The sequence below is a fragment of the Protomyctophum parallelum genome, assembly GCF_964188405.1.
Source record: "Protomyctophum parallelum genome assembly, chromosome: 9".
Classification (NCBI taxonomy): domain Eukaryota; kingdom Metazoa; phylum Chordata; class Actinopteri; order Myctophiformes; family Myctophidae; genus Protomyctophum; species Protomyctophum parallelum.
The window spans coordinates 12379027-12397439 of NC_139706.1; the positions used below are offsets into that span (position 1 = coordinate 12379027).

Below are 18413 nucleotides of genomic sequence, written 5' to 3' on the forward strand. Positions count from 1 at the left end.
TTTAGAAATATTCTGGATCCCTTTTTAGTTTTTCAAAGAAAAATAAATCATTGATATGTGATAAAAAAAAAGGTATATAAACTGAATTAAAATATGTTATACAGTATCAGGTCAGTGGTTCCTGTTGGCCAACTAGTTCCTGTCAGTCGCTGCCCGTCTGACTCAGGATGTCTTCTGGTCTCTGACTTTATGTCAGTGGTTCCTGCCAGTGGTCAGTGGTTCGCTGCCCTTCTCTAAGGACCTTTAGGTCAGTGGTTCCTGTCAGTCGCTGCCCGTCTGAATCGGACCTTTAGGTTAGTGGTTCCTGTCAGTCGCTGCCTGTCTCTAAGGATCTTTAGGTTAGTGGTTCCTGTCAGTCGCTGCCCGTCTCTAAGGATCTTTAGGTCAGTGGTTCCTGTCAGTCGCTGCCTGTCTCTAAGGATCTTTAGGTTAGTGGTTCCTGTCAGTCGCTGCCCGTCTCTAAGGATCTTTAGGTCAGTGGTTCCTGTCAGTCGCTGCCTGTCTCTAAGGATCTTTAGGTTAGTGGTTCCTGTCAGTCGCTGCCCGTCTCTAAGGCTCTTTAGGTCAGTGGTTCCTGTCAGTCGCTGCCTGTCTCTAAGGATCTTTAGGTCAGTGGTTCCTGTCAGTCGCTGCCTGTCTCTAAGGATCTTTAGGGCAGTGGTTCTTGTCAGTCGCTGCCTGTCTCTAAGGATCTTTAGGTTAGTGGTTCCTGTCAGTCGCTGCCTGTCTCTAAGGATCTTTAGGTTAGTGGTTCCTGTCAGTCGCTGCCCGTCTCTAAGGCTCTTTAGGTCAGTAGGTTCCTGTTGGCCAACTAGTTCCTGTCAGTCGCTGCCCGTCTGACTCTATCTGTCTATATATCGTCTCTTTCTAAAATAAAACTTTATGACTTAGTTTTTGCACACTACTTTTTGATAGTGTTGAATGAAACTAACGTAAAGCTTTATGATTTACTGTTTGGACACTACCGTTGTTTTTATACACTCCAGAAACATAATGTCGTAATGAATACGTAAGTGACAAATTTGGATTGTGACCTATATGTCAATCAGTGCCTCCCAACACTAAAACATATCGTCATTACGTCACCATCGAAAACCAATTACACTCTGGCATTGGGTCCTATAATCCAGAACTAGTTATAAATATACTATATATATGTAATTTGTAAGTTGATTAGCGGTATACTGTGGTTACTTTGCGCCAAAAAACGTCCCAGCCAACACGCCACTTTTGATGCGTATGCAAATAAAACAGCAAATTGTGCCTGATTTGCTGGGACCAGATTACATACATGACCATTATTTCTTACGTCATCATTGAGAGCTAGTCATACATATACTATATATATAATTTGTAAGTTGATTAGCGGTATACTGTGGTTAGTTACTTTGCGCCATAAACCGTCCCAGCCAACCCGCCACTTTTGATGCGTATGCAAATAAAACAGCAAATTTGTGCCTGATTTGCTGGGACCAGATTACATACATGACCATATTTCTTACGTCATCATTGAGAGCTAGTCATACATATACACACCATGTACTCTGGTCCCAGCAAATCAGGCACAATTTGCTATTTTATTTTACAGATTATATATATAGTATATGTATGACTAGCTCTCAATGATGACGTAAGAAATATGGTCATGTATGTAATCTGGTCCCAGCAAATCAGGCACAAATTTGCTGTTTTATTTGCATATGCATCAAAAGTGGCGGGTTGGCTGGGACGGTGCATACGGACCAGGCGAAAATATTACTTGTGCGCTCTGCTTGCGCAAGTAATCACATCACACAAACGTTCTGTGGATATAGGCCTGCTACTACAGCAATAAAACATTACACAATATGTTTTGAAAGTGAGCCTATATGTGAACATATCCCCTTTTTTCCCCACCTTTCCAATGTTGTAGGTTTTTTCTTTAAACATTAAAAATAATGCATGAAAATGGAGATATCTTAGCCATGTAGACTACCTGTTAGGTCTACTGCCAAAGACCAGGATAATAAAACGACATTGACATGTAGAGAGATCATCCTTAATATAAGCATGCTGTCTGCAGTATCTGCTGTTGATTTGCATAAGGCACATAATGGTGTTTTGTCTGTGTTCTCAAATGCATTAATTACACCAAAGGAGGCAGGGGGGAAAACTACCAAATGCACCACTTGTTTTAGTTCTTGCTAAAATCATTAAGCTCATATTCATGTGATGATTTAACCTGTGAAAGTATTAGTCACCCAAGTTACCCCCCAAAACATTTAAAAACAACAGAAGAAACCGCACCAACATACACATTATTATAACTCATCACGCATCTTGTCTCCGTTGGGTCGCACCATTCTGCCAATGTAGAGGATGGAGTTGGTCTTGTTGTCCTTCACCAGGAAGATGAAGGGATGGTCAACGTAGAAGAGCCTTGGAGCTTTCAGCTTGTCCGTGCCGTACATGCTGGTGTCCATTGGGTTACCCTCTGTGCCCAGCTCAAAGGCGGAGGCATGGAAGACATCGGAGAGGTAGAGGTCCTTCTTGCCGGAGATATTGGACAGGTCAGCCTTGGCCTTGTCCACAGCCTCTGTCAGACCAAGCTCGCCGAGATTTTTCTGGAAAGAGGAGTGATATTAATGGATGGAAATAAACCAGCAAACAGATAGATTGTGCATCACCCATTCACACACCGATGGCGGAGGAAACCATGCAAGGCACCAACCTGCACATCGGGAGCAATTAGGGGTTCGGAGTCTTTCTCAAGGACACTTCAACACTAACTCTGGGGGAGCCCGGGATCGAACTGGGAACCGGCCACTCTACCCCTGAGCCACTGCCGCCCCTATCTATTACAACAGTTCCTTTGGCAATATTATGAAATTAGTTTTAGCCTTTACTTTAATGTATCACAGAGTGGAAATATACTTCTACAGTACGGACCTTTGTCTTCCTACTAAGAAACAACCAAAATCACTGCTTACCTGCAGGTTGTGGCTGACTTCCATGTTGACCTTTGGGAGGGAGATGGCCACGGCCCTCTGCTCCATCTTGCTGAGCCAGGTGTCCACCTGCTTCCTGGTGAGAAGCTTCTCCAGCCGCTCGAGGGGCTCCAGGTGCTGTGGCATGATCATGATCATGGAGGCCTGCTTCTTACCCAGGGGCATGCTGAGCACAAAGACGCGGCTCTCTGCATCCTCGTGGAAGTCATAGAGACCTGCATGGTATAGGAGCAGATAGGAGAATCCAAATGTTTGTAAGTTGTAATAACATGTAATAAAAATGTGCTGCTCATCTTTTTATGTGCTTTAATCGCTGCATCGTTGTGTATTTCTCTCACTTTTGCCTTGTGTTATTCAGCAATGAAACCATTTTAATTGAAATACAATAACATGGAATAATGCTATTTTGACAGATTGGGTCATAATTGAAGTGGTATCTAAATAAAAGTAAATATTGTATAACCCACCTGTGCGATGCATCATTTGCATAGCAATTTGCAATGACCGGGAAGCCATGAAAACACGGTTGTCCACCATCCTCTCATGAAATCTCTCCTCCCAGTGAGCTGTGCATGGGCAAACAGGAAGAGATTCAGTTCTCTTTTACCGTTGCAAATTAATCACTTATTATTAACCACCTTACTCCAATAACTGGGGTCTATAGGCCTCCTCCTTTTTTCCCTCTACAACAAATCTCAATTGTCAAAGATATAGCCAATCTACAAGCTCACAACACGCCTTGATACTTATAGATCTTCTATTCTCAAATAGAGATGCTTCTAGCTTGATGATTTTTCAAAGGGGACATTACTAGGTAGATTATTTAAGAGCTGGTGGTTTATGTTTTCTGGTATGGAAAAACATTTTAGATGTTGGCAGGAAAAAAACAAGGCTATAACATTTTTCTTTTAGGAGATGAAAATGTTTTTAAAGGGGAAAGATATTTTTTTTGGAGGGGATGACAAAAACATTTTCTGCACAAAGTTTGAAAAGAAAACTTGGAAGTAAAAAAAAAAAAACTATAAAAAAAAAGAAATTGTCATCCCCTCCAAAAAAAATATCTTCCCCTTTAAAACCATTTTCATCTCCTAAAAAGAAATTGTCATCCCCTCCAAAAAATATATCTTTCCCCTTTAAAAACATTTTCATCTCCTAAACAAAATTGTCATCCCCTCCAAAAAAAATATCTTTCCCCTTCAAAAACATTTCCATCTCCTAAAAAAAAGAGTCACAGCCTTGATTTATTTTTGTCACCCCCTCCAAAAACAATCCCCTTTCAAAACATTTTCTCATCTCCATTTTCTCATCTCCTAAAAGAAAAATGTTATAGCCTTGTTTTTTTCCTACCAACATCTAAAATGTTTTTCCATACCAGAAAACATAAACCACCAGCTCTTAAATAATCTACCTAGTAATGTCCCCTAAGGGGCTTATAGAATCCTGACTGTAAGGGCCAAATGAGTACAATTGTCAAGTGAATTTGTGACCATGGGGTGGCGCTGTTATCCTTATAACCGTCAGGTTCACTGGCATCTGTAGGGAGGATTGACCCGGAAGGGCAATGGTTTTTGACCGCAGGTGTGTCACTGTTGTTCAAACACTGTGGAGCGAAATGTGTGTTTGTCTGAAATCAGTGAAATGTTTATTTATCTGTCTCTAATTACGGGTTGTTTTATGAAAACGCAGATGCTGTACTGACTATGGTGAACAGGTGAAGCAAGCAATAAATATTTAAAAGCACGAAGTAAAGAGCTGCCTGTGTTTATCATTGGAGCACTGACACACAGCGAACAGTACAAGTCTATCAGCAGCAGCAGCGCGTCAGCCAGGTCCAACCACGGAATCAATTCCTCGAGAGACGGAGGCTCTCATACTGACAGTCGATGTGTTCATTCTATACTTACGCTTAAAAAACATGGCGTTGACAATCATGGCTCCATCTGCATTCTGCACATTCTTGGTGACCTCAGGCAGTTTGCCATCTGTTGACTTGGCCGCCCACTCATTGATGGAGTTGACGGCAGTCTTCTTGTCCGTGAAGTTGATCTTTAAATGGTCATAGTTGTAATGCTTCTTGCTGTTCTTCACAAAGTCATCGACAAAGGACACAGAGCTGGGCCCATACAGGCGGTTGCTGATCTTCCAGGTACAGTTTCTTGTCTTGGCATCACTCAGCTGATGTCATGTTAATATAAAAGATGAGATGACTTAGATATGGTTATAGCCCTACAAGTCAGAACCCTGCTACTGAATCGATTGGGCTGACCCAGGGGGTTCCGAGAGGGGCTAATATGGTTAAAAACATACATTTTCCTCAAAGGGAAGTCAGAAACATATTTGCAGTGTAATGTTTTGAGACCAATCGCTAATTAAGTACAATAGTTATCAGAAGTCTGTTGTTATCCGGATTATAACAGTTTTATAGGACAAATTAATACATTTGTTTTGTGGGGAATTTAGAAACAATGTAAACACAATTATTTCATTACGTTCCATTAAGCCTACCTCTGCCAGCAGCTCGGAGATGCCTGTGTGAACATGCTCGTCTTTCAACTTGTCAACGCTGAGGACAGTCTTCACCTGGGAAGCTGTGGATGATTTGCCACCGAGGGCCACCATCCCCAGGGAAGAAGCCACCACTACAGGGGAGATGAGGATGTTCTCTGTGTCTTTCTCCTTTGCCATGTTGTGGTACAGGCTAAACCAGAATCAGAGATACAGTATACAATTAATTATTAATTACCATCATTCTAAGATGAGGATCTGAATGATCCCCGGTTGCTATGAGACACATACTGTACTACAGGCAGGATGTGGGGAAAAGATCTCCGCTGGCCGCCCTAGTATGTTCTCTGTTTCAGAAAAAGGGATTTATCTCCGATTCTTTGTTCCCAGGTTGTGTTTTTGGTCCAAACAAGCTTTTTTCGAGGGCCCCTAACTCATGAACCAATGGTCATGATTTGGTTTTCTCTGTGTAATAAGAGACACGCTCCTCGGACTCCCACATCCTGGACACATCGTGCCTGCAGTGGCTCTTCAAAAAGAGGTAAAAATGCTGAAAACACAGGCGATTTAATTAAATCATTAATACCTGGCACACAAAGCAATAATTATAATAATAATTGAAGCTGTGAACTGATGTCAGCTATGTAGACTGGCAGGAGCTGTACAATTTATTACAATTATACAATAAAATGCTTGCTTATTATATTATGGTATATACAGTATGATTTTGATGTGTTCAAGCTAAGCGTTAACAACACAGAATATCATCACACCTCAAAGCCAGGTTGAAGGTGTTGTCAGCCAGTGTGGTGGCATGGCTGCTCAGCTTCTTGACCTCTGTGTTGTCAGCTAGTGTGGTGGCATGGCTGCTCATCAGGGCCATAAGGCACAGCACAACAACGCTTCTCATCCACATCCTGTTTGCCTCGTCAAGCAGCAGTTACAGCCTGTAGAGAAGACTACAGTAAGTTAAGTGTGTAAAGTTAGACCTCTAGAAAATGCAAGCAGAAATCCTTGATTATGCGTCTTAAAATCCTTGATTATGCGGGCTAAAATCCTTTTGCGGGTAGTTGTGAAATGTGCGGAAGGTTGCGAAAAGTTGTGAGAAATGCGAAATAATCCGGAATGTTGTAAAATATGCGAAAAACATTTAAATGTGAAATATGCTGAAAGTTGTGAGGAATGTGAAATATGCCATTTGGCTGATTATGCTGTCGCATAAATGCATTTTTCTGGAGGGTCTAAATTCTAAAAGGTTATTCATGACCCAGAGTTGAGAAAACTAAATACGTAAAGCAGCACATATGCAGCAAGTGTGAAGTGTGACACCCTCCGAAAATAACTGATTTTCAACAGCAAAAGGGGGGACGTTTTCAATTGAAAATCGATTTTTTAAAGAAGTTAGGATTGAGGTTGTGAAATGGGATATATATAACCGATTCATCACAGTGCTCCATATTTAGCTGAAAGTTGTGTGGGAAAGGTCACAGGCTCAGCATGGATTGTAATCCTGTTACGAGGCCCCAGAGGAAAAAGGGGCAGGGTTTGTTGAGAAGCACACGGACTGAAGCCTCAAGCCGAGGGAAATCATTCCCCCTCCACCGCCCCTACTGCAGACATGTTTCCTGCCATGTTAGCAGGAAGGAAGCCCTGAAGTCCAGGTTTTCTGCTGCAACTACTACAACCCATTTTGGGCGGGAACCCCTTTTGGTGTCTTACCCCCTCAGGCCGGGAACCCATATTTGGGTTCTGTACAGTATTCAAAAATGTATTTTTTTTGATGCTGCTATATAAATATTTGAAGTTTTTCAGAAAACTTAGGTCAGGTTTTAGAAGGCGGTTTTAGAATCGGCCTTAGGCCTAAATGGGTTAGAGCTCTGTGTTCTGACACAATTTGTTCCTTCACTTGAGGGAGGCCAAATTGTTTGGTCGAAACTCTGATGACCTGAGTCTTCTGACACTTTTTGCAAAATTGTCGGAGCAAAGCTGTTGTGCAGATCTTTCTTTTAAAACTATTTAACACGCACCAGCGACTTACCTGAATGTGCACAACATTCGCCTTTGAACTATGTTCCTCTCAGGCTTTAGTTAATATGTATTCTATTCAGTATGCTACAAACATATTAATGTCTTAATTTAAAGAGGTCCAAAAACATAATTTTGCTTTCACCATGAAATATTATGGCAAATCCTTGTGCCCAGGATATTCTGTTTCTTACATTACAAAGGTTGTATGATCTATGATAATGATCTCCAAGTTCAGGGCATGTGCCAGCAAGTCTAATCTACACAATCAATTAGGGTGGCATTTATCTGATGATGACTCCAGTTGGCAGGCTCCTTTGCTCCTGTTATCCCTGTCTGAATGTTAAATGTTACACACATTGCATTTGTTTTTGTCTGGATACCTTGAATACTTTTCATACTGATGTCTGCCATTTTCATTCTTTATAGATTCTGAAAGACAGACAAGAGGTGCATTTTGGTAATCTCCATAGCCAGAGCAGACAGAAAGATGTTTATCTCCCAGCTAGTCAGGAAACCAAGCAGGGCAGAGCGAGGAGAGAAACGGATACAAGACGGGAGTCGGATTCAAACTCGAGGCCTTGCGATTCACAAGGAATATATAGTCTGTGCACAAAATGGAATCCAAGCAGAAATACATTATTTAAGCTCTGGTGGAGAAATATTCTTTCTTTAGTGTATGTTCTAATCTACAGCATTATTCCTTTAGCTCTGCTTTTTAACCTTTGTGAGCCACACATGTATTCACAAATTAGCTATAATCTTAAATTAGCTATAATCATGCAGAAACAAGCAGACACATTAGCTCTCATTGGGTTATATGTGATCCACACAAATAAAAAACTTTTCATCCAGTTGAGTCCACAATACCCAAGTAAAGAAGGATCTAAATTCCAGAGATTCATTAGAACGTACGACCACCCAAAGGAATGAACACAGAGTCATTCAATAAGGCTTACAGAATGTGTACATGCATATCGTCATGCGAATCAATATTCAACAATATGCATGCAACAGACTAACATAATCTCTTAGTCAAGTTGCATGACAAATTCTGTTTTATAGGTCTACTTATACACAGTTTTCCTTTTTTCAGTGAAATCCAACAACAGGAGTACTGTAGTGTAGAGCAGGACAACCTATAAAAATGTAAAAAAGTGTAGCTCTGTTACTTTGTAAACAAAGCTCTTGTATACAAAGCTCTCCTTTCAGCATCTGCCTAGAAAACAAAGCTTTATCAGCAGTGATCATCCAATCCTTACCTGGCACAGAACTGCTAGGTTTTCTCCTCCTCGTGTTTCTCGTAGAGTGTGTACTGTGTAGCTTTGAACTGCTCTATACGCTTTCAGAGAAACTTCTGGAAATGGGTATGGGATATTCAAATGAGTTGGTCTGTCTTTCCTCAGGAATGTTCTAGCTGGAAGTCTGGGACGTCCCACTTTATCCAGCTGCAGTGAGGAGTGGACTACAGTAATAATGAACCCCATATGAGCGCTGATCTGATCTCTGTATTGTGTATGAGTTCAAACCAAGGGGGTTGGGGGATCTGATCCCAGGTCAGTACCTAGAAATTCTCAACTCCCATAGTTTTTAAGGTCCCACTCCTAATGTTGCTAGCTGACTCACTAGTTTCATCATATCTAAAAACAGAGATGAAATATAATTACAAAAATGCATTGATTTAATCCATAGAAGTACATAAAGTCAATGTCATTAGAGCATGTTCCTCCCTGGAGAGATGTAGCACTGAATCAGTGAATAGGCACATTGTGTGCATAGTGTACTGAACATCCACTCCCTCAAGAAAGACGAACAAAAGCTCATCCTGATTAACCTACAAACACAGATTCATTCTATTCAGGTATTTTTTTTACTTTTTCTTGCGGCAAAAGTATACAAGTTAAGGCAAGCCCTTAAAGGACTTCAGAAAGAAGTTGCATTCTTTCAGCTCCCCCATCCCCCACACTGCCACGTCTACAGTACTACGACTGTCGGGTGGGTCAGGGTCAGGGTCAGGGATGTGGGTGGGATGAGGGAGAGGATGGGAGGGGAACACACTGAGGGCTGAGACCCTCTTTTTCAGTGGTGCCGAGATTACAACACATCAACAATCTACAATGTGGGGGTGGTGGGGGGGTGGGGGTGGGGGGGGGGGAACAAAACATAGATGAATAAAGTAAATTACTGGTAATAATAAAGGAACATTACCAACTCAATTAAAACAGGTACAGTTGATATTTACCAACGTTGATATATCAAGTTGAAAGCGATATAGAGAAGGAAGAGAGCTGTACTTTAGTGAAGTCTGTAAGGTGTTCCAAGTGTGTGGGGCAGCGCACTTGAAAGCAGATTTTTCAGATGTAGTGGAGGTATTTATGGTCTCAAGCATCAAATAATCTTGAGAGCGTGTATGATAAGAAATAGTTTTCCATTGTAAAAGAGAGTTTAAATAAGAAGGTAAATAAGAAGACCTGAGACTTTACAAAAACGGATGTATGCTGAAAACCTGAGTTCTCTGATGCAATGCATAATGCAGGACAAATAGTCATTATAACACAAATCAGTGTCTGTCCTGAAGTTAACAATGTCTATATGTCTAACTAAAACGTTTTCCTACCATTAGGATTTCCTTCTATTTGCAGCTCTACCGTACATTGTCCTGACTTGCCTTCCATTGATGTGCATTGTGCATGTGCAAGGGGAATTTAAGCACCAGGGCCAGAAGCTTCTAGAACATTGTTTGATCTGCGCCGTGAACATACCTTTCTTCAATACTTGTTTATGAATAGCCTACCTAGATTTCAATATCCAGTTTACATATAGATTTATATACTGGTGTACATTTGCATTGTATACATAGATTCATAATATACAGTAAACATAGATTTACAGTATATTGTACTAGTGATACTAAATGTGTGGCTCTGGATCTGCTACATTGGTCGAGATTTGGTTAATGTCTTTCAGATGATTGAGAAGTTGGGGGAAGTTACCCCTAGATTACCCTGATATCATTGCTGTATTTTCAGAACTCTTGCGATCTGACTGGAATGGGCATAACCACAATGGAATCACCCCGACGGCAGTTTAGTTAATCTGAAAAGGCTGGATAAATTTCATGTTGTTTCTCCCCCTTGTTTATGAGAAAATGATATACAGTAGGTCTCACCGGGTTTGATTTATAAAGTAATACAAAAAAATGAATATGCTGACAAAAAAGAGTCTCAAAATACCCACTAACTTTTATTAGTTATTAACAATTATACAAGGGTAGTTTTGTCTCGCAAAACAGTAGCTGTCAAAAAAGGCAGTTTTTTTTTAAATAGATAAGGTGGAAGCTACAGATTAAAGATGTCCCGATACTGTATCGGTATCGGTAAAAGTATCGGATCGGCCCTTATATCGGTATCGGTGAATATGCCAGTCTAACCACAGATCCGACACAGGGGTAAGGCGTTAACACTATGGCAGGTAAATAAAATGTTGGGACATGTGGAGTTTGCTTTGGAGTTGCCCAAACTGCAAGTGCACATTTGAGTGAGGAGTCTGCTATAAACACAACACGAGATATAGCTATATAAAGTATTATAAACACAACATGAGATCACGACACTGAAAATAATCATGCAGTTAAGTATGGTAAGAGACGGCTTTCTATGGTGACGTATATGTCGATCAGTGTCGGGTGGATTAAAGGAAATGCCTCTATGTATATGTATATGTAATGTGTAAGTTGATTAGCGGTATACTGTGGTTATTTTGCGTATGCCCCGTTTGATGCGTATGTATCGTAGCAGCATAATGACATCAGGGTATAACTGGTATAACTAGCTCTCAATGATGACGTAATAAGATGCGGATTAAAGGACCCAATGCCAGGGTGTAATTGGTTTTCGATGGTGACGTAATGACGACATGTTTTAGTGTCGGGAGGATTAAAGGTAATGCCCCTATGTATACATGTATGTATGCATATATGTAATCTGACACCACTGCCATATCAAGCATATCACTGCTGGCACGGCGCATACGCATCAAACGGCGATATGGACGAAAACTTGCGCAAGTAATAATAATAATAATCATCGTCATCACCTCAGGCAAATAATTTAATACAAATATTTTGATCATAAAAATTCAAACAGGTAAAGCATAACATTATGAAACCTATTTGAAGAAATGTCTACTTCTGTAGAATAAAGAAATGTGAAGTAGCCTATAGTTGAGGAACAGCCAGAGATCCAGATAGAATTAACATGCCCTCTAGTGGGAAAAGTTACACACTTTCCTAACAAGAGTCAAAGTTTCTTCATAGCACAGTGTTTTATAATTGAGGGCACACAGATTAGAGGAAAGTTTGGATTCCCCTTAATTGAAGTACTCTTCATGGCCAAAGGGCACCAATTCAGAATGGCACCGCATTAAATATTAGGCTAATCCACAGACAGAGTTAATATTCTTTTTACCCTGAAGGGTCATTGTACATTTTGCTAATCACTCTAAAAACACAGTTCTACAATAGTTCAACAATAATTAATTTTGAAATGAGTTAGTTTTTCCTCCCGTCACAAGTTAGATAATGGTGAATACAAGCCCGCAGGGCTATAGGCCTATCTTGCGCCTTATCCCTAAACTTATTTGCCATTTTTTACTATTTTTAAAAACCTTTTAAAATAGTTAAAATAGCTGATCTACAAGCTCACAACATGTAGATGGGCTAGTTGAACTATTTTAAAATGATTTTCAAAATAGTAAGAAATGGCAAATAAGTTTAGAGACTCGGATAAGGGATAAGGGTGGCGCAAGATGGGTCCGACGTCTGTTATCAATTCAATTCAAAGGGCTTTATTGGCATGAGAAAACATACGTTTACATTGCAAAAGCAGAAAGCACAATACAGCAATACAAACAAAACAAAAGTTATGTACATTTGAAAGTCAGAATCTTCAATAGATCAATTTCTATGTGCCAAGATCACTGGATGCAGGTATAGTGCAGGAATATACACAATGATTAGTCTTTATAGGGTGGTTGTGTTCCGTTTGATATCCTTCTCCTATCGCAGCAACTCACGAATCTTGCTGCTGTGTTTGCACATTGTTGTACTTCGCCCAGCAGATATGGGAGTTTTTTGTCATTGGTCATGTTTTCAAAATCTCTGTGTGTGGTTGTAATCTGTGGGAAGTATGTGTCTCTGATGTCTTGGTACAATGGACAGATGGTTAGGAAGTGTAGCTCAGTTTCCATTTCATTTTGTGTCTCTGTTTAAGGCCAGATAGCATTCTAATTTACTCTGCTTTTGTGTTGCTTCTTTCCAATGTGTCAGGTAGTTTTCCTTTTGCTGTTTTATAATTTGGTTTAGTCCAATGGATTTTCTATCTCGTGCCTCTGTTTGTGTTTGTGCCCGGAGTTCCAGGGCCAGCTGGCTAAGGGGGCATCTCTAGAGTTGCGCTGTGTGCATGCCTTGTTATGGAGTGCATCTAGGTCACTTTCTTTTAGGTGCTTGTAGAACTTAAGTGCTTAAGTTCATGCATTATTTGGTGTTTTTCGCTGGGTACGGAGAATGGATTTGCAGAATTCTGTGTGTAGGGTCTCGGTTTGGTGTTTATCCCATTTTTCAAGGTCATGGTTTGCTAATGGTCCCCATATCTCACAACCATAGAGGGAAATTGGTTCTATCACAGAGTCCAGTATTTTAAGCCAGGTTTTAATTGGGATGTCTATTTTGATGTTTCTTTTGATAGCATAGAATGCCCTTCTTGCCTTGTCTCTCAGGTCCTTTACAGCTTGGTTGTAGTTCCCTGTGCTGCTGATGTTTAGGCCAAGGTAGGTATAGTTTTTTGTTTGTTCTAGTGGTATTGTATTTAGGAAAAAATATGGTTTTCGCGGCTGGATCTTTTGAGAAATATCATGATTTTAGTCTTAGTTATCAATGGCACTGAATGGCACTGTGACCAAGTCACCACTAGATGGAGGCAAAACAGCAAAAAATAAACTAAATTCCTTTCTGTGCAACAATCCTCAAATGGAAAATTATTTTGAGAGAATCCTTTCTTCTTCTTCTTCTTCTTACTATTATTTCAAACCTTTAAAATGGGTCTTCTATCTTTCAACTTGAGTGGGCTAATAAAAATAATCCTCACTCAGACTGTCACCTAGCTCCATTTGGAACCTCTATCTACGCTGCTGAGTTTAGCACAGCAGCATAGATATAGAGGTTCCAAACGGAGCTAACTGTCACCTAGCTCTGGTCCATAACTAAGTAGAAGGAGTTCCTATAGTGTCTCACATTGTTCACACTCTTCCACACATTGACATTTAACAATCTCCACCGGTTGTTAGGTATAGGCCCCTGCAGGTAATCCCCTCTCCCCGGCTGTGTTGGCCTTTTGAAAGGGGGTGGAGTTCAGAATGAAACTACCAAATGGAGCTATTTTGACCTGTGGAGTGTGGAGCAGGGGTTGAGGCTGTGGGTTCAGTGTATTGCCAGCAGGGAAATGTCACAGGAAATCTCCCCTGTGAATACTTTAGCTCCTTTGCTTCCGCTCACTTGACACACACACACACACACACACACACACACACACACACACACACACACACACACACACACACACACACACACACACACACACACACACACACACACACACACACACACACACACACACACACACACACACACACACACGGGTCACTGGGTGGTCACATCTAAAGTGTAAATAACAGTAATGGTGTGTGGTGTGTGCAACCCATTACCTTCATTTCCACTATTATGATTTGAACGGGTAACGCACCATAAGTCAGAGCAGGTCACAAGAAAAGTTTTCTGGCCAAATCTAAACAAATATGTTTTGTCTGCCAGTCTTGGGCCTCAGTCACATAAAAAAGACAGCTGTCTTCTCGGTGTCTCTGGGGGAGAGGGGGCTTGAAGCTTGAAGACATCCATGGAGCACGTCCTCGTGATCGATGCCCGTGTGGTGGTTCCCACAGCACCAATTTGCAGGCTGGCAGTTCTTGATGCCTTTGGCAGTGTCCTGCTAGTCTCATTCTCCTGGCTGCTATTTTCTGGCTCAACCTTGGTATTCCCTCATACAGAGTCTTGTTGGTAACATGTTGTGTACTCTTGCTGATGTTAAGTTCGGCACGCAACATTCTGGTGTAGCACCCATCAAGAGACTTCTGCAGGGTTGACTTCAGGGTCCAGCATTAGAAGAAGCTGAGTTTGATTTGACGGGGGAGGTTGGAGTTCCATACACATTTTACACAAATACTGTTATGTACTGTACTGTACTGTACTGCACCGATGCAGGAATTCAAGATTCAATATGTGATTGTGACTCACTCATACAAGTATACTGTGTAATGGAATGCTTGATGACATATGCTCCACAAATATAGACAAAATGTTCAAAATAAATAAACATTTATTAAGTACAAACTTAGCAGCAATAGTAATAAAGTGAAATGGGTGTAACGTATATGTCAGTGTACACTGTTTATGTGTAGAAGAATAAAATTGTATGCAAAAAGCACAGCTGAACAGGAAATTGTGACAAGGAGGAGAAGGGGGTGGAAAGATGATGTTCCATTACTTTTAAGAAATACGTGTGCTTGTTTTTGGTGTTTTTGGAGAAAGATTTGGATGAAGGCACACACCACACACATGCTGGATTTCCATCAGAATGATCAGCAGCAACCGTTTCCTTGGCGATAAATCTGACCACTTTTTGCAACAATTCCTCATACAAGATGAGAATAGATCTTTTAGTGATTAAAACAACAGAAAATATAGTATAGGCTAGTAATGTTATTTTAGAAACTTGCACTTTTGATTAGCCTACTTCATTTGTCTGCATATTTTGCAGTTAACTTATTGTCCCTGTCAGGCCGAAGGCGTTACCAAGACTTTGTCACCCATCCGTCCGCCCTGTGTGTGTGTGTGTGTGTGTGTGTGTGTGTGTGTGTGTGTGTGCGACTCTAGAGAGACCTAGAGTATCTCTAGACTGTCCTATGTAGTCCTACAATCAAAATTATATATAAAAAATAAATGACATGTGCCGCTTTAATTTAATTATTTGAGTGACGTTTTACACTCTCAGACTTAATGTACAAGGATGAATAATGGTGTAGCCGTGTAGAAGCTGTTCAGGGTGAAGCATGAGTTCAAGTCCGTTGCTCTCCCCATGTCCCTCATATATGGGGACTAGGTTGGTGGAGGATGTGTAGAGCCCAGGATCACATTAGATGATTGACACAGGGGTGAAAAATGGGTTACAAAATCGTGGGATAAAAAAAAAATATATATATTAAAAAAAAAGAAGCTGTTCAGGGTATATGTTAACTACTATGTCATCGGCAGCCATTTTTCAACACTGGAGTCGCAGAGATGTGCCCAACTCAGTAGCTTCTTGTTAGTGGTGTTCGGTGGCTGTGACCAAAACATTAAAGGTTTTTGAATTTGTCTTGGGAAAACTTTCCCAAGTTTCAGGACACTCAAGGGAAATAATGCTTTTTTCTACGCAACCACTACTCTGTGGAATGCACTCCCTACAGCCCTGAAATCCTTAAATTATCTTGCAAGATTTAGGAAAGACCTTAAATCATGGCTCCATCTGCACACTAACTGGTCATAATTAGCTTCCGACCCTGGATAGCCCATCTCCCATGCTCTGGTAGAGTACCGTACTTCGATCTTGTCCCATGCGTATAGCTCCCAGCTTTATATATAAGGATTATTTGTTTCATGGTTGTTTTGTTTATCCAGTCATGTTTGTGTATAGTTTCATGTTACAAGGTGGACCACAATGGAAACAATGCATTGTACGTTGGTTTAAATCAATCAAGCTCGACTCCAGCTAGTCCAGAACTCGGCCGCACGTCTACTCACAGGTACTCAGACGTGAGCACATGATGCACATCACACCTGTCTTGGCCTCCCTTCATTGGCTCCCTGTCCGCTTCAGAGTTTATTTAAAAATTATTTATTTGTCTTTAAATCTATTTAAGGTCTGGCTCCTCTTTATCTGTCTGACCTCATTGAGGTCTATACTCCTCCTAGGTCACTGCGGTCTGAGGGCCAGCTAAATCTCAGGGTCACAAAGAAGACCCACTTAAAGTCCAGAGGCGACCGAGCCTTCTCTGTTGTAGCCCCCAAACTATGGAACGCACTCCCCTCCCACGTCAAATTGGCCCCTTCCATCGAGACTTTAAAATTTCGCCTAAAGACCCACCTCTATACCTTGGCTTTTAACCCCGCTTGAGTTCCTTCGGTCCTTGTATATGTTTTGTCTCACTGTGATGCTGTTGCTTTTCTGTAATGTGTCTCAGTTGTTTTCACTGTTGTTATTCTGTGTGGTAGCTTTAGTGCATTTGTTTTTATTTTCTCCTGTACAGCACTTTGTAAACCCTGAGTTTTGAAACGTACTATATAAATAAAGTGGATTGGATTGGATTGGATTGGAAACAAGCGAAGGCTTTTTTGTTCAGCCAAATGGGGCAATACAGTATCATAAATCAGTGAGCTACGTGTCTGTAGCATTTAATTGTCAAAAGCAGGATTACAGGATAAATACAAAATTATCTTGAGGGCAGTTTTTACAGATGAGAGTATACTGCTGATGACATACAAGTTTTCTTGTGATGAGTGCATTGTGAGTTCTTGAGACAAAACGCAATGCTGTTTAATAAAATGTCTTGTGGATAATGTCAATAGGCTGAGGTCACAATCTTTGACCTTTGACTTTGGACAAAATCATGTAAGCCTACAGAACATGTGACACTTGTATTGAATAGCATCAAATGTATTGGATACATTATGATAAGGAAGGTTCAAGGTCAGGATGTAAACTTCCAAAAGGCAAAAGGTCAAAATTATCGTTAGACAGGCCTACTATCATTCAGATATTATTCAGATGTTATTATCAGCCATCAGGTAATCACAAACCAAAAATGTAAATGTATGAAAGTGGCGCGCGCGCGTGTGTGCGCGCGTGCGTGTGTGCACGTGTGTGTGCGTGCGTGTGTGCGCGCGCGTGTCGTGTTGACAGGTCTCGTGGCGCTGCTGACTGTATTTGTCCCGTAGCTTGGTGACGCTCTCACACTGTACATGAGGACAGGCGAACTCCTCCCACTAGTCTTCCGACTGAATGACTCGCCCGGGTGTTCACACACAGAGCAGAGCTCACACTCACACACCCACGGCATGCTGGCTTTACAGGGACAGTGCTCACTGCTCAAGCGGACGTAAAAACATTTGGGACTACTAAAGTGAACAACAATATCAACATGACACAGACTAATTAGATCAAAGCTGCTGCTGCAGGCTTTTCATAATTTACTAAAAGGGAGAAACCGTATCAAGACCACTCGTCCTTGACGGGACGGGTCTCTTTTGTTTTCGTTGTAGGGGCTGTTTTGGCTCAGCGTTTTGTCACTACGTTTCCAGACCACCCACCTATTACCTTTACGGTCCAGTTTGGTCGCTTTGAGGGCAATCATTTGTCTGGAGGGGGACTTCTGAGGAGAGGAACACAACTTCACGGCGAAACGCGACCCAGCGTTGGAAGAAATATAAGTGGAAGCTTCGGACAGGTGAGGTGAGTGTTATCATGGATGTGGATTTATTGGATACCTTATAGTTACTTATAGATAATAGCAGGACGTAAATTAGAGTAGTCTATTTGTGTTTTTACGTTTGTATAACAATGTCTGTGTTGTTGCAGCCATTAGGCTAAACCGTATTTGTCCATTTAGTAGGCTCACGTTACTTCTCTCTCAGGTCTCGTGTAACATTATACAGGCTCAAGAAAAAAATAAAACAGTCGGCAGACACGCCCATGATGTTTGTGTACCTTGGGTTTTTCAGGCGTCCCCTTTTGTGGACATTGGTTTAAT

General features: G+C 41.1%; 3 protein-coding genes across 9 annotated transcripts in view; 2 read left to right on the forward strand and 1 right to left on the reverse strand.

Moving 5' to 3' along the window:
• Positions 1–18413, forward strand: part of siae (sialic acid acetylesterase) — a 301364-nt gene that overhangs the window by 154040 nt on the left and 128911 nt on the right. The gene's annotated exons all lie outside the window — the stretch shown is intronic.
• Positions 1637–9340, reverse strand: serpinh1b (serpin peptidase inhibitor, clade H (heat shock protein 47), member 1b). 2 transcript variants are annotated; one of them, XM_083773376.1, is made up of 8 exons: positions 8780–9340; positions 7901–7949; positions 6266–6439; positions 5493–5685; positions 4892–5162; positions 3455–3553; positions 2970–3202; positions 1637–2603 (listed from the first exon to the last, which is right to left on the reverse strand). In XM_083773376.1, the coding sequence occupies exons 3-8, from the start codon at positions 6406–6408 to the stop codon at positions 2301–2303; spliced, it is 1242 nt and encodes a 413-aa protein (XP_083629502.1). In that variant the 5' UTR covers positions 6409–6439; positions 7901–7949; positions 8780–9340; the 3' UTR covers positions 1637–2300. The 2 variants fall into 2 exon arrangements, with proteins under 2 accessions (XP_083629502.1, XP_083629503.1); XM_083773377.1 differs by lacking the exon at positions 8780–9340 and having other exon boundaries at positions 7901–8702.
• gdpd5b (glycerophosphodiester phosphodiesterase domain containing 5b) overlaps positions 17714–18413 on the forward strand; it is a 94699-nt gene continuing 93999 nt past the window's right edge. For 4 of the 6 annotated variants that reach the window (XR_014569759.1, XM_083773570.1, XM_083773571.1 and 1 more), the window contains exon 1: positions 17714–18119. The gene's annotated coding sequence lies outside the window, so the exon portion shown is untranslated. The remainder of the gene's footprint in view (positions 18120–18413) is intronic. The other 2 variants (XR_014569760.1, XR_014569761.1) reach the window with 2 other exon arrangements.